The sequence below is a fragment of the Cutaneotrichosporon oleaginosum genome, assembly GCF_008065305.1.
Source record: "Cutaneotrichosporon oleaginosum strain ATCC 20508 chromosome Unknown ATCC20508_contig07, whole genome shotgun sequence".
Lineage (NCBI taxonomy): Eukaryota > Fungi > Basidiomycota > Tremellomycetes > Trichosporonales > Trichosporonaceae > Cutaneotrichosporon > Cutaneotrichosporon oleaginosum.
In genome coordinates this window covers 535,264-551,090 of record NW_027072176.1, presented here as the reverse complement: position 1 = coordinate 551,090, position 15,827 = coordinate 535,264, and the positions used below count along the sequence as shown (strand labels likewise).

Below are 15,827 nucleotides of genomic sequence, written 5' to 3'. Positions count from 1 at the left end.
TCTGATAGAATTGACCCGTTGTCTCACCTGCCTCACTTGTCTCATCCGAGCATGCGGCAGCTGGCAGAAATGGCAACGCTTACTGGCCAGCACATGACCATGACCAGCTATTTGTTGACCCCACCCCACCCAACCTTGTCGGCCTACAGCGGAAGAGGCGCGGCACTGGCTCTCAATGAAAAAAGCGGCAGGGGCCCGGGCCCGCCGGCAAACAGAGCCAGGGTAGACGTCATAGGCCCGCTCCCCCGAAACTGCCCAACTCGGCAGCCATGAGCATAACCAGCCTGCAAGCGTCTTGGCCACTGGCCGGCCTCGCTCACTGCCCCACCATATGCTCTCGCTCTGGCTCTTGCATCTCTAGTTCTCACTATCTCTCTGCCACATCCATCACCATGGCAGAACACCAAGCCCTATTCACATGGGGCGCAGGTCCAAACTCGGTGAGTCGTTGCTGTTCGTGGATGGATTATTTGGACGACGGCGCACGGATGGGACACGGATGGACGCCGCGATGCGTTGCGCTACGTCTTGCCGTTCCCCATATTCTCCCCCTCCGTGCACCTCCATTCTCTTAACTAGCTCCCCTCCCCCCCCCGCGTTCGCGCTTACCCCAGGTCTCCATCGCAGGAGGCTTCAACGACTGGAGCGCGACCGCGACTCCCCTCATCAAGCAGCCTGACGGGAGCTTCAAGGCAACTGTCTCGGTGCCGTGGGGCTCGACGCAGGCGTACAAGTACATCGTAGACGGCGAATGGATGGTTCGCGAAGACGAGGAGAAGGATTACGATGCCGCGGGCAACCACAACAACGTGAGTGTTTGTACGAGGGGGCCCGAGCGGTCAGCGGCGGGCGGTGAGCAGAGAGCGAGGTAGACGAGCATGAGGCAGGAGCCGCATTGCGCGGCCGAATGAGGGAGACTGGTGGAGCATTGGATGGGGCTTAGGGCGTGTGGGCCAGGTGGAGCGTGCAGCGCGTCGCAGTTTGCGAGCCTTTAACGCGGCGTACATCCGCGAGCTCGACGATATCCCCCGACGGGGATGCGCCGAGTGGTTGGGTGATCGAGTGATGGCGCCGAAACATGCTCGATCCGAGACAATTTCCATTTGAACACATTTTCCGTGGCACTGTTTACATCCCCGAGTGACTACCCCTCCCTTTCCCCGCCGGTGCGGCTGACGCAAGATCTACACTGCCCCAGCGGGCCCGAACGAGCCTACGACGGGCACGGTCCCGACTGGAACCCAGCACTTCGCTGGCGCGAAGGGCACTGACGGCGCCGAGTTCGCTTCTGCGCCTGGCGCAGCAGCTGGCGCCGCGGCGTCCGACCAGCACGTCAAGGACGGCTCGAACACGGGCATCCTCGCCGGTGCCGGCGCCGCTGTAGCGGGCGCAGGCGCGGCCGCGGCCGCTGCGCTCGGCCTCGGCAGCGACAAGGACAAGAACAAGGACGGCATCCCCGACAAGGATCAGACGTCCGTTGGCACGAGCCAGTCCTTCGCTACCCACACCACCGGGACGACCGGCGGTGTCGCGGGTACCGAGCCCGCCGTGAGCGGCACGGGCGTCGGTGCGCGTGACCTCCCCACTACAACCACGGGCGCGACGGGCGCCGAGCTCGAGAAGACAACCTCGGGCGGCTCGAACACCGGCATCCTTGCCGGGGCGGGCGCTGCTGTCGCTGGCGCCGGCGCCGCTGCCGCTGGCATGCTCGGCCTTGGCGGCAAGAAGGAGGAGGAGAAGAAGGAGCCCGTCTCGGGCTTCGTCGGTGGCTCGGGCGTCCCGACCCGCTCGTTCGCTGCTACTGGCGCTGCGGGCCCCGGCGCCGCTGGCCTCAGCTCCTCTGATATGGCCGCCGTTCCCGGCGCCACTGGCACAACCACTACTGCTGCGAGCGGTGCGCCCGGCACGACTTCGACTGGCGCCACGCGCGGCGTCCCAGCGACGTCGGAGCTCGAGAAGACCACCTCGGGCGGCTCGAACACTGGCATTCTCGCCGGTGCCGGCGCTGCCGTTGCGGGCGCCGGTGCGGCAGCAGCTGCGGTCCTCGGCTTCGGCGGTGACAAGGACAAGGACAAGGACGGCGTACCCGACAAGCAACAGCTCTCCGGCACGGCGCCTGGCACCACGCCCTCTGGCACTGCCCCGGCTGCTGGTGCGGCCGGCGCTGTGCCCCCCGGCACGACGCCGCCCGCCATCCCTGAGGCTAAGGCGAGCCAGCTGCTCGCCGCCTCCGCACCTGGCATTGTGACGGAGGAGACCGCCTCCGCCACGTCCACGGACAACGAGAGCGACGGCAAGACGAAGACTGACGCGCAGAGGGCCCGCGAGAAGGCCAAGAAGGTGAGTACTTATCGTTTCCGTGCGAGCTCACACCAGGCGCGCCAGAAGGCCAAGAAGCGCGCAGCGGCCGCCGGCGTGCCCTACGATGAGGACGAGACCACCACCGCCTCCAACTCGGGTTACGTCACGCCCGCCGGGGTGGGCGACGACGACGCGACCCCCCGCCAGAGCGGCAACTACGGCACGGCCGCTGCCGCCACCGCTGCCGGCCTTGGCGCCGGCGCGCTGGGTGCTGCCGCACTCCACAACGAGCGCCACGGTTCGACCGTAGCGCAAGCCGGCTCGTTCGCCGAGCCCTCCTCCCCTTCGCGTGCGAGCACCCGCGCCATTGCCCCCGACACGCCGATGGGCGAGGCGGGCGTTCCCGCTAGCAAGGCGCCTGTTGACGCCACGAGCTTCGACGCCAGCGTCGACGACCGCGGCGTCGCTGCGACCACCTCTGCCGCTCAGGTCGAGCGCGAGTACCTCGCGGCCCAGGGGCACCCGGACGCACGTGCGCGCGAGCTCGCTGGTGCGGGTCTTAGCGGTGACAGCATCGACAACAAGGACCGCCTCCAGTCCTCCCACTCCGGCGCTACTACCGCTGGGGCTGCGCTCGCTGGCGCAGGTGTTGGTGCCGCCGGCGCCTCGCTGCTCAGCAACAAGGACGCCCAGGCGCGTGGGCTCCCCACTGACTCTACTGGCGCTGTGTCCGCCGTGTTGGGCGCTGACCCGACCACCGGAGCCCCGAGCCACCCCAGCACGGCGAACTTCGCCCGCCAGTCCGGCACCACGCCGAAGGAGGGCGAGGTCGCGAAGGAGGGCGAAGGGATCTCAGGCAAGGCCCTGGCTCTCGGCGCCGGCGCCGCCGGCGTCGTGGGCGGAGCCGTGCTCGGCGCCGAGCGCTGGTTCAAGTCCGCCTCGGGCGAGCAGCTTACCCTCGAGGAGGCGCGTGCCCGCGGCATCGACGTCGACCGTCTCCCCGTCCACAATGTGCCTGCGCAGGGCGCTCCGCCCGAGGCCGCTGTCGCGGACCTCCAGGAGATTGTTGACGGTCTGAAAACCGACGAGCGCGGCGTGGCTGGCCAGTCGTTCGCTGCTCAGCCCGCCTCAACAGCGAAGGACGGCAGCAACGCCGGCCTTCTCGCGGGAGCTGGTGCCGGTCTCGCCGGCGCTGGCGCCGCTGCCGCTGCGGCCATTGGCCTGAACAAGGGCCAGACCGAGCCGATCCCTAAGGCCGCCTCGCCCCAGGACGTGCAGATCCACAAGGCTGTGAGCGACGAAGTCGCCGCCGCGGTCCCCACCGCCCCGGCCACGACACAGGGCTGGGGTTCGGCGCAGCCCGAGCAGAAGGGCGGCATCCTCGCCGCCGTCGGGCTCGGCGGCAAACAGCCCGAATACGAGACCGAACCTATCCCTGCCGCCGCATCGCCGCAGGATGTGCGGGCGCACAAGGCGCTTTCTGATGAAGTCGCCGCTGCCGTGCCCACCGCCCCCGCGACCAAGAGCGGCTTCGGCCTCGCCGAGAACAAGGGCCTGCTTGCTGGCGCGGGCGCTGGCCTCGCCGGTGTTGCCGCCGCTGGCGCAGCCGCGATCGGCCTGAGCGGGCGCGACAAGCCCGAGACCGAGCCCATCCCGGCCGCCGCGACGACGCAGGACGTTCGCGCACACAAGGCTGTGTCGGACGAAGTCGCCGCTTCCGTCCCCACCGCGCCCGCTGCCGCCTCAGGCGTCGGCGTCGGGAACACCGAGCGTGGCGTGGGCCAGTCGTTCGCGGCCCAGCCCAAGACCGACACCGACAGGAACAACACCGGCATCCTCGCGGGCGCCGGTGCGGCCGTCGCTGGCGCTGGCGCCGCCGCGGCCGCAGCTATCGGTCTCGGCGGTGCCAAGCACGAGACCGAGCCCATCCCCCGGGACGCTACCACGCAGGACGTGCGCGCACACAAGGCCGTGTCCGACGAGGTCGCGTCCGCCGTGCCGACTGCGCCCGCCACCGCTTCGGGCGTCGGTGCCGGCCCCGCCCCCGAGACCGCTGTCGGGCCATCGCGGTCGTTTGCTCGCGACACCGACGCTTCGGGGAACACCGGCCTTCTCGCTGGCGCCGGCGCCGCCGTCGCTGGTGCGGGTGCGGCAGCTGCCGCAGCCGTGGGCCTCAGCAAGTCGCAGCACGAGACGGAGCCGATCCCCGCCGGCGCGACCACGCGCGACGTGAGGGCGCACAAGTCCGTGTCGGACGACATCGCGGCCTCCGTGCCCACGCAGCCGGCCACGACGGCTGGCTGGGGCTCGGGCTCTGAGCCGCAGAAGGGCGTGCTTGCGGGCGCCGCGTCCGCCCTCGGCTTCAACAAGGCCGAGATGGAGCCCATTCCCGCCGGCGCCACGACGCAGGACGTGCGTGCACACAAGGCCGTCACGGACGAGGTGGCGGGCACTGTCCCCACGAAGGACGCTACGGCTTCCGGCGTCGGCACCAACACCACGAGCAGGAACACCGGCCTCCTTGCCGGCGCTGGCGCTGCTGTTGCTGGTGCCGGCGCGGCCGCTGCCGCTGCTATCGGGCTGAGCAAGGACAAGGACACTACTACTGCCCCTGGCACCGCTGCTGGCACAGGGACCGCTGGCTCCACTGGCACCTCCGGGTACAGTGGTACTACCAGCACCACCGGCGCTACCGATGCCACGGGCACTACCGGCACCGCCGGTGCTACTGGCGTTACTGGTGCTCCGGGCACTACCAGCACTCGAAGCACGACCAGTACCGCCAACATCCCGCCTCTCACCAAGGACACTGACTTTGTCGGCCTCCTCACCGGCCGCAAGTCTGGTCTGCCCTCGACCTCCAGCTTTGCCGCTGCCCCTAGCGGTGCTGCTGGTGCCACTCCTGGCGTTGCCGGCACGCGCGACATCAAGGACCCAGCGCTTGCGCCCGACTCGGAGCGTGGTGCTTCCTACGGTGTCGGCCCGCACGATCCGGCCAAGCACTCGTCCGTTACCCCTGCAGCTGCGGGCGCCGCCCTCGCCGCAGCTGGTGGCGCAGGGTATGCGGCCCACCGCGCCTCGCAGGGTACTGACGCGAACCGTGAGGGCCACGCGGGCCAGTTCGGCTCCGCCTCCGGCCCCACTAGCTCTGCGCGCGGTGCCACCGCGCCAGAGGAGGAGGGGGCCGCAGACGGCACCCTCCCCATTCCGAAGGAGGTGGGCAGCCCGCCCACTGAGTTCCCGACCGCTACGCGGGAGGATCCCCTCGCTGACTTCGCGAGCGGTGGCAAGCCCGACGGCACGGAGAGCAAGCCCGGCGAAGTCGTTGAGACCGCTCCTCTCTCTGAGAAGGACCACGTTGCTGCACGCAGCTCCTCCACTTCAGGTGCGGGTGCCGCTGCTACTGGTGCTGGTATTGGCGCCGCCACTGGCGCCGCTGCCAGCGGTCTCTCGCGTGACCGCGACACGGAGCGCTCCGGTGTGCGCACCGATACGCAGACCTCACCTATCACGACTGGCGCAATTGGCCAGTCCTTCGCTGCGGAGCGTGACCCCACCAACCGTCAGGTCTCATCCGGTGCTCTGAGCACTGATACCTTTGGCGAGACTCCGGAGAAGCAGGACCGCGGCCTCAGCGGCGGTGCCATGGCCGGCCTCGGTGCCGGCGCTGCTGCTCTCGGTGCCGGCGCGTACGCCGCCTCGCGCCGTGACGACAAGAACGATGACTCTCGCGACGCTCGCGGCATCGACAGCGGCCGTGTGGACAACCGAGCGCTCGACAACTCCCAGTCGTTCGCTGCTGGCACCTCGCCGACGCAGCACACCGGTCTCGCTGGCCACACGCACCACCCCGGCTCGGGTGAAAGCTACGTTGCGCCCCGCCAGCGCGCGGGCTCGCACGGCCACAGCCCGACCAGCCGCACTGCTGCCCTCCCAAGCCATACCGACACTCGTTCGTCCCAGCCCCAGACTCAGACGGGCGACTTCACCCGTCCTGAGAAGAGCGAGCTTCGCGAGCGCGAGAAGGACCAGTACCGCGATGCGCCTAAGGATCGCTCCAGTCTCGGTGCCGCCGCCCTCGGTGCCGGTGCCGGTGCTGCCGCTCTTGGCGCTGGTGCTTACGCCGCCTCGCGCCGCGACGACAAGGACGAGCCAGTGGACGTGAACGTACCCCGCACTGGGCCGGTCACGGACTCCTCCGGCTCTCCTCTGACCGACACGCGCGCGCTCGCCGCCGCTACCGGCCACCCCGGCTCTTCGCCCACCCGCAGCACCGCCGCTCTCGGATCCGGTGGCCCGCAGGCGCAGCGCGTCCCCTCGGAAGTGCGCGACACCTTCAACGTCACCGACTCGGCCGGTACCGGCCACGCGTATGGCACCGGTGTCGGTGGATCGACGCACAAGGACCTCCCCGACGACGAGCGCAGCGGCCGCGGTGCCGCTCTCGGTGCCGGTGCTCTTGGCGCTGGCGCTGGCGCGCTCGGCGCCTCAGCTCTCGCGGGTCGCGAGCGCGAGCGCGACGCCGCCTCGGGTCTCGGCCCACAGGGCCAGGACAAGGACCGCTCGCAGACCGGCTACTCCGAGAAGGTGGAGGAGTACCTCGCTAATGCGCCGGGTGGCGCGCAACGCCAGGCCCAGCAGCAGGGCGGGCAGTTCTCCGATAACGTGCAGAGCTACGTCGGCCAGACGGGCCAGCACACGCACGGCGATGCGCGGAACGCCCCTGCCACCGCGGGCCAGTTCGCCTCCCCCCCAATGCTGCTAAGGAGCGCGACGGGCTCGGTGCCGGCGCCGTTGCGGGCGCTGCAGGCGCTGCGGGCGCTGCCGCGCTCGGCGCGGGCGCTTACGCCGCTTCGCGTCGCGATGATGACAAGTCGCGTTCTCTCGACACGACCGCTCGCGACACCTCGACGGGCGTGACTGGCTCCAGCGTCTCGCAGCCCTCGAGCAGCCCCACGCACCCCACCGGTCCGCGCGCAATGGGCGAGAGCCCGTACTCGGAGCAGCACACCTCGAGTGCGTCTGGAACTTACCAGGGCGACGGCAAGGACGCGCTTTCGGGCGCGCGCAGCTACGCTGCCGACCAGCCTCGCGCTTCTGAGCGCCACACTGGCTCGGGTGTCGCGCCGGCTCTCGGTGCTGGCGCCCTCGGTGCTGGTGCCGGCTACGCCGCCGGCCAGCACCTCAACAAGGACAAGGAGGGCGCCCCCGCCATCACGGGCGACCCGACCTCAGGTTTCGGCGCCACGGACGTCGACGCCCGCCCCGGTCAGCCCGGTCAGACGGGCACTGGCTACTCCTCGACGAGCCCGTCCGACTACTCCTCTGGCGCCTTCTCCAGCCAGACCGGCCAGCGCGATGGCAAGGACGCCCTCGCTGGCGCGCGCAACTACTCTGCCCAGGAGCAGGAGCGCTCGGGCGACCGTTCGAATCTCGGCGCCGCCCTTGGCGCCGGCGCGCTCGGCGCGGGTGCCGGCGCTCTTGGCGCGCACGCCTACAGCTCGCACAAGGACAAGGACTCGACCGCCGGAACCACGACAGGGGCGACTGGCCCATACTCTGACAAGGTCGAGAGCTACCTCTCGAACGCCCCTGGTGGCCAACAGCTCCGCGCGCGTGAGCAGAGCGGGCAGTACTCCGACAAGGTCGAGAGCTACCTCTCAAACGCGCCCGGCGGCGAGCAGCACCGCGCGCGCGAGCAGGGTGGCCAGTACTCCGACAAAGTTGAGAGTTACCTTGACAACACTGGCACCTCCGCTCGTCAGCAGAGCGGACAATACTCGGACAACGTCCAGAGCTACCTCCAGTCAGGCCAGCAGCCACATGGCGTGAGCCCCACCGCTGCTGGCGCCGTTGGCGCCGGTGCAGGTGCCCTTGGTGGTACCGCCTTCGGCCAGCGCCAGGCTCAGGACAGCCAGCGCGACCGCGACTCGGGCGCTTACTCGACCGGAGCCTCTGGTACCCAGATCCCCAGCCAGGGACGCCAAACGCAGCAGTTCGCAACCGACAAGGACGCACGGGACGCCCAAGACAACCGTGACGACCGTGGACCCAGCGCGGGCGCCCTCGCGGGTGTTGGTGCCGGTGTCGCGGCTCTTGGTGCTGGCGCGTACGCCGCTTCGCGCCGCGACAATGACAAGGACGTGCCCAGCCAGCAGCAGTACCAGCAGGGCACTCAGCTTGGCTCGCAGTCTGACGCCCAGCGCACTTCGCAGCAGTTCGGTGCTCAGCAGCCGTCGTCCACCACCTCGCAGGGCCAGCGCGGCACCGACGCCATCTCAGGCGCCCGCAACCTGGCCACCGACTCCAGTGCTACTGGCACGCAGGCGCACGGCCCAGGCGCCGGCACCGCCGCCCTCGGTGGCGCAGGCCTCGGCGCCGGCGCCGTCGCGGCAAAGGACTCCCTCTCAGGCTCAGGCAACCTCGGCCCGCACGCCAAGAAGGTCGAGGAGTACCTCGTCAACGCCCCCGGCACGGAGCAGCGCCGCGCGGACCAGACAAGCGGAAAGTACTCGGACAATGTGCAGAGCTACCTCGCGGGTGCGCCCGGTGGCGAGCAGCACCGCGCCGAGCAGACGAGCGGCAAGTACTCGGACAACGTGCAAAGCTACCTCACCTCTGCGCCGGGCACCGAGCAGCGCCGTGCGGACCAGACCAGCGGCAAGTACAGCGACAACGTGCAGCAGTACCTCGGCGGCGACCGCGATGTAGCCGACCGTAACAAGGATGAGCGCTCCGGCCCCGGTGCAGGCACCTTCGCAGCTGTTGGGGCTGGTGCCGCTGCCCTCGGCGCAGGCGCGTATGCCGCATCGCGCGACAAGGACCAGCAGGTTCCCGGCCAGCACCTGCAGGACACCCAGCAGTTCTCGAGCCAGCCGGCCGTCGGCACCACCGGCGCCCTCGGCGACGCCTCGCGCGACGCCACGGCTGCACGCGACATGCCCTCGCCCGCCACCCCAGGTCTCGCGGGCGTCGGCGCTCACGGAATCAACACCCACCCTGAGGCCACAGGCGCGCGTGAGGCCATCCCAGGCACCCAGCACGCCTCTCAGAGCCACCCTGGTGCTTCTACCGCCGCTGGCGGGATTGGAGGTGCCGCGCTCGGCGCTGGTGCCGCCTACGCCGCTGGCCAGCACAATCAGCAAGGTCTGCAGCAGCAGCGCATCCCGTCGGGTGCACAGGATGCTGCCCGTGACGCCGCTGCCTATGGCACCCCTGGTGCCCAGGGCTCAACCATTCTACCTGGCACTACTGGCGCCGCGGTCGCGGGCATTCCCACATCAAGCACGGACTTCGCTCGTACCGCTTCCCCCGGTAGCCGAACTGCCCCGCAGTACCCCGTCGACAAGAATGCTGAGCGCGCCACTGACTCCTCGACGTCGAGCTACCTCAAGCCCGCCCTTGCAGCGGGCGCCGGCGCTGCTGCTGTTGCTGGCGGTGTCATGGCTGGGCGCGAGCTCGGCCGCGACAAGAATGTGCAGGAGTTCGAGGCGACCGACGCGCAGGGCCGCCCGATCTACGCCGCCCTCGCGGAGGAGCGCCACGGTGCCACCACGGCGATCGCCGGCGCCGCCCGCGGCCAGGACTACGAGGAGCGCATGGCGCTCGAGAGCACCCAGCAGCGCGGAGGCACCCAGACGTTCATGGCGGACGAGGTGCGCACGTCTGCTGGCGTGACCACTACTGCGATGGAACAGATCGAGCGCCCGGGAGGCGTGCAGACCATGATCGCGCAGCAGGACCCGCGCGGCGAGATCACTACCACCCTTGTCCAGACCGGCCCTGAGGGCACACGCGTGCAGACTCTCGACGACCCCACCTTCCCACCTCGCGAGGGACAGATGGCTGGCACCCCCAACCGCTCCATCAGCGGGAGCGTGGACAGCTACAAGACCGCCCTGTCGGGCGACCTCCTCGACGACCCCAAGTGGCACACCTCGGCCCAGAGCTCGGGCGTCTCCCCGGCCGCCCTTGCTGCGGGCGCTGGCGCTGCTGGCCTCGCGGCCGCGGGCGCTGGTGCTTACGCTCACTCGCGTAACCAGCAGCAGCCCGGCCAGGCGCAGGGTCAGTTCACCCAGCCCGGGCAGACTGGTCAGCAGCAGTTCATGCAGCCTGGCCAACAGCAGCAACAACAGTTCATGCAGCCCGGGCAGTACCAGCAGCAGGCTGTCGACCACGCCCACGGACAGGGAGCTGGGGGCAGCGCGTTCATTGAGTCGCCCTCTTCGCAGCGCCAGACCCATTCCGACGCGAAGACGGCTGGCGCCGCCGTTCTCGGCGGTGCTGCCGGCACCGGCCTCGCTCACGGGTCGGAGCGCACCCAGCCTTCCGCTACAGGTGCCTCTGTCCCCTCGACTCAGGCTCTCCACAGCGACAACCGCACCGGCACCGACCGCAGCCAGATCTCATCGCAGGGTGGTCTGACCGCAGCCGAGCTGCGCGAGGGTGTGCAGCTTGGTCCGGAGTCTACTCAGCAGGCTCAGCAGGAGAGTGGCTGGGGCAAGACGGCCGGATACGGCGCCGTTGGTGTTGCAGCCGGTGCCGCTGCCGCAGGGCTGTACGGTGCCACGCGTGACGGCGACGACAAGTCGGGCCGCCGCGCGAGCAACCGCGAAGCGTTCGTCTCGGGTGTGCCTACTGCCGCCAAGAGCGGTAACTTCCTCCAGGGCACACCGGAGCGTCTCAGCCAGCCCAGTGCCGGCCAGCAGGCTCCCGTTGTCCACACCGGCTCTAGTGTCGCAGGCGGAACGGGCCAGTTCCAGGGCCAGTCCAGCCAGACGCAGCTCGACAAGCCTCATCCGCCCCACCCCGAGCACAAGGACAAGGACCACTCGGCCCTCGCGGCCGGCGCCGGTGCTGGCGCCGGTGCGGCGGGCCTCGCTGCGCACCACCACCAGAAGGAGACGTCGGCGACTAGCGCCGGCTCAACCGAGCCCAAGACGCCGACCAAGGAACGCCGCCGCTCGTCCCTCTTCGGCAACATGTTCAAGAAGAAGGACCGTGAGCGCCTGCAGTCGCTGGAGACGGACTCGATGCCAGCCGATGCGGCGGGAGCGCAGGCCGCTGCGCGCGCCAAGCTCGACTCGGGCGTGCCCTCCTCGGGGACCGCAGGCCAGCCGCCCGCGCAGGGCTCCGGCCTCCCCGGCGCCGCCGTCGCTGGTGGCGCGCTCGCGGGAGCTGCTGCTGCTGGCGCTGCTGGTCTTGCGGCCAGCCAGCATGCAGGTACTGGTGCGCTCGACTCAGCGCGCACCACCGGGACTGGCGCGCTTGACCAGGGCCGCAGCACCGGCACCGGTGCACTCGACTCGAGCCGCAACATGGTGACTGGTGCGCTCGACTCTGGCCGCACTGGCCTGACCGGTGCGCTTGACCAGGGCCACACTGGCGTCACGGGCGCGCTTGGGAGCGCTCGCGACAGCGCGACGGGCGCCGTCTCGGGCGCCACCGGGCATCATGCGCATGGGCCGTACTCGGCCAAGGTGGAGCAGTACCTCGCTACGCACCCGCCATCGGAGTTGGCGAGCAGCACGCTCAACCAGGGCCAGACGGCCGCCACTGGCGCTTTCAACCAGGGCCAGACTGCGGCTACTGGCGCGTTCGACCAGGGCCGCTCTGGAGTCACTGGCGCGCTCGACTCTGGTCGTACGGCGGCAACAGGCGCGGTCGGCACAGGCGCAGCAGGCGTGACCGGCGCCCTCGGTGCCGGCCGCTCTGGCGCTACTGGCGCTGTAGACGGTGGCCGCACGGCAGGTGCGGACGCGACGTCGTTCGCGCAGAAGACGATGGACTCGGCGACGGGCCTCGGATCGACGCTCACGGCCGGTACTGCCGGCACTGTCGGGTCATCCACGCTGCGCGACAGGCCGACGACGCCGTCCCGCATGACGGGCACGACGGCCCCCGCCACCCCCGCCAAGTCATCACAGGTGGTCGAGCACAGCACGCCGGGCGGGCACAGCACGGCGCACTCAACCGGGTCGCGTAAGAAGAAGGGATTCTTTGCCAGGGTGAGTTTGATGAGATGGGCACGCGCTAACGACCAGCTCAAGGCTGCGTTGACGGGAAAGAAGCACGAGTAGTAGGAGAGACGGTTAACTAATCAGTAGAAGGAATCTTGATAGCTTCGTTTCAATGCTAATGCATTCTGCTTTCGAACAGTCCGCTTTGTGAGGAGGGAGTTGAAAGTCTGTCTACTGCAACTTGATAGACTGTATGTATACTGGCTGCATCGCCCCGCTGTTGCGAGTGACACTATCTGCGGGACCAATCATGGAGAAAACGAGAGCGCCACCGCCGTCAGTACAGCTCCTCCGTTTCTCGCATGAGCAAGCATGGCTGCCCATGGATCAATGCACCAGGTGGCGAGAAATTCCGATGAGAACCAAGTTCTGTTTCTTAGGTTACGATTAGGAGAACCGCTCACTCGCGACGCGTGTGATTTGTTTTGAGGATGACACATGGCCGAATATCCCTGACTCAGTCATGATACCCTGCACTGGAGCGAATTGCCCCCGTTTCCCCTGGCAACAACACAACACCCGGCACCTTCCTCCGTTCCCATCCCTCAGCTGCCTCCTTCGAGCTCATCGTCCATCGCTCCATCGCTCCATCGCCCCATCGCCCTCCGCCACTTGTCTTTGTCTCTCCTCGTCTCATCTGGCGCCGGCGCCATCCATTCATCATGCGCTCGACAAATCTCTCCTCGTCCCAGTATCCCACAACATCCCCGCAGCCCTCGCCTCGACCGCACTCGATCTTGGGCTCGTTCAGTGGCATTGGCCCGCAGTCGCCGACTCCGACCACGCCCACGCACAGCGCCTTCAACTTTGGTGCCAACCCGCTCGAGCGCTCCCGCTCCCTCGGGCCAGGAACACCCACCCACTCCAGAACTCAGAGCACAGTCACAATCGTTGACAAGCTCGGCCGTGGCGGACACGCCAGAGGCGAGAGCTTCTCCGTCGCCGTGCCTACACCTGGCGGGGGCGAGCTCGCGTGGACTGAGGTCCAGAGCAGGTGAGTGGTGGCAAGGGCGCGCTGACCGAAGGACATTTTGCAAGTGGTACGTCTTGAAGCAGGAGTGACATGCAGCCGGAGGGGCCATTACGCGGCGTGACTCATACCAGGCTCAACACCAAGCTTGAGGCGCGCGGACTTGAGCCCATGACGTCGCTCGACAAGGACTTCAGTGACGGCGTCAAGCTTATCCAAGTGGGTGCGACAAGGAGACTATGCTGACACAAGCTGCTCGTAGGTATCGCGTCTTGGCTCGGCGCGCGTGGTGGCGACTAACGGCAGGAAATAATGTCAGAGACCAGCCTTGGCCGATACACTCGCAAGCCCGTTATGCGGGTGCAGAAGGCGGAGGTGAGCTGGCGAGACGGCCGCAATTGACAACAGAACGCGTCGAAGGCACTTCAGTTCATCCGCGACCGCGGCGTCAAGCTCACGAACATTGGTAAGAGCTTTGGCTGGAGAGTTCCGCTGACACTAGGCCCCGAGGATATCGTCGATGGCAATCTCAAGCTCATCCTGGGCATGGTATGTGTATTATAGCTGCAACTTCAGCCGTAAATGACCGCCCAAGTTGACCACAGATCTGGACACTCATCTTGCGATTCACCATCTCTGGGATCACTGAAGAAGGTCTCTCAGCCAAGGACGGCCTGTTGCTATGGTGCCAGCGGAAGACAACGCCTTATGCCGAGGTGAACGTTCAGAACTTCCGTCAGAGCTGGACAGACGGTCTCGCCTTGTACGTTGCCCTAGTGTCATCAGGCTTACATTCCCCAGCTGCGCCCTCATCCACCGGCATAGACCTGAGCTGCTTAACTGGGACCACCTCGACAAACACGACCGCCGTGGCAACACTGAACTCGCCTTCAAGATTGCAGAGGAGAGCTTAGGCATTCCGGTCAGTCCGAACCTTGTGATTCGCTAACCCACAGCGGCTGCTTGAGGTATCCGACATATGCGACGTTGACGTTCCCGACGAGCGCTCTGTTATGACCTATGTTGCCGAGTTCTTCCACAAATTCTCCTCTGAGGGTGAGGTTGGGATTACCCCACCGCTGACAACTAGACAAAGCATCCACCGGGGCGCGCCGCGTTGAGAAATTCGCCGAGGTCATGAACAGCATCAGCACCGCTCGTAACGACTTCGAACGCCGCATGACCGCCCTACTGCGCGCCCTGGACAAGACGCGCAGAGCATGGTCGGCCGCGGAGGCTCCTGCCTCATATCCAGACGCCATGGCCCAGAAGACTGAATTCATGGAGTATAAGAAGACCAGCAAGCGGTCATGGGTTCGTGAACGTCAGGAGTTGGCGCAGCTGTACAGCAACATCCAAACCAAGCTACGGACGTACTCTCTGCGGTCATGGGAGCCCCGTGAGGGCTTGAGGCTAGAGGACCTGGAAGCGAGCTGGGCCGACCTCATGGCTGCTGAAGTGGCACACAGTCGAACCATCAACGCCAGGATCCGAGAGTGAGCTCAGGATGCCTTGCGGATTGCTAATGTGCAGCATTAAAGAGGCTCTCCGCAAAGAATTTGCGAAGGTCGCTGAAAGCTTCATTGAGCGAGTACGCAAGGTGGAGCAGTCCATCGGCTCACTAAGCGGCGCGCTACAGGTGTGTCAAACTCGTCGTCTTATCGTCGCTGATATCAGGACCAGAAGAAACAGCTATTGCTCCTATCCGAACATCTGCCAGCTCTACGTACATTCTTGGTCAACGACATCGACGAGGTGAACCAGCGATGCGTCGAAGCCAAGGTCGACGAGAACGACTACACAGCATCGACATACGAGGATCTTGAGTTCGAGTTGGAGATTGCCGAGGAGGGCCTGCGCAAGAAGATTGCGTTCGTGGAGAATCAGGTATGCCAGAGGCTGCTCATCACGTCACCCTGCGTCACCCTGCTTACAAGTAGATGATCTCGGCATCACACACCAACATCACTCCGGCCAAGCTGGAAGAGTTCGAGGCGACATTCAAGCATTTCGACAAGGACGGCACCAACGTGAGATTGTCGTCTGCGTCCTCAGCTGACTCTAGACTCTGACGGTGTACGAAATGCACTCGGCCCTCGCCAGTCTGGGCATTGTGTACCCAGATGAGGAGGTCGAGGCCATCTACGCGCAGCTGGAGAGGCAATTCGGCGCGATGACATATGAGGCATGGCTTACGCTTTTGGTACGTAGAGGAGGGGCCGCGTACGCAGCTAACCGCAGGTCGAGATCACAAAAGACGATGCCTCGTCTGCGGACCAGCTGCGTGAGGCGTTCCGCGATGTTGCCGGAGACAAGGGCTACGTGACCGAGTCAGACCTAAAGTTTGCCAACCTCTCGGCAGAGTCCGTCCGTTACCTCGCAGAAGCAATGCCTGGCGTGCCATCTGAGGCAGTTGGCGGAGGTGTACCAGGCTTTGACTGTAAGCTGCTTGCAGGTGCAGCTGCTGACTGCAGACTACGGGTTCCTGGACCAGTCATTTGCGAGGACTTCGGGTTAGATGGTCTGCATTGTGTAGG

At 67.1% G+C, this 15,827-nt stretch overlaps 2 protein-coding genes across 2 annotated transcripts; both read left to right on the top strand.

Annotated features, from left to right (window-relative positions):
- Nucleotides 1-392: 392 nt before the first annotated feature.
- On the top strand, nt 393-872 carry COLE_07422 (uncharacterized protein; the record flags this gene model as incomplete). The annotated part of the gene is made up of 2 exons (XM_018421908.2): nt 393-440; nt 615-872. The coding sequence occupies 2 exons, from the start codon at nt 393-395 to the stop codon at nt 870-872; spliced, it is 306 nt and encodes a 101-aa protein (XP_018282091.1).
- A 12,110-nt stretch (nt 873-12,982) lies between these two features.
- On the top strand, nt 12,983-15,808 carry COLE_07421 (uncharacterized protein; the record flags this gene model as incomplete). The annotated part of the gene is made up of 16 exons (XM_065626543.1): nt 12,983-13,314; nt 13,346-13,360; nt 13,425-13,509; nt 13,591-13,665; nt 13,699-13,756; nt 13,793-13,839; nt 13,896-14,053; nt 14,092-14,212; nt 14,247-14,346; nt 14,381-14,786; nt 14,824-14,929; nt 14,968-15,177; nt 15,231-15,320; nt 15,356-15,493; nt 15,532-15,730; nt 15,765-15,808. 16 exons carry the CDS (start codon nt 12,983-12,985, stop codon nt 15,806-15,808), a joined length of 2,184 nt encoding a protein of 727 aa, XP_065482160.1.
- Between the last annotated feature and the right edge of the window lie 19 nt (nt 15,809-15,827).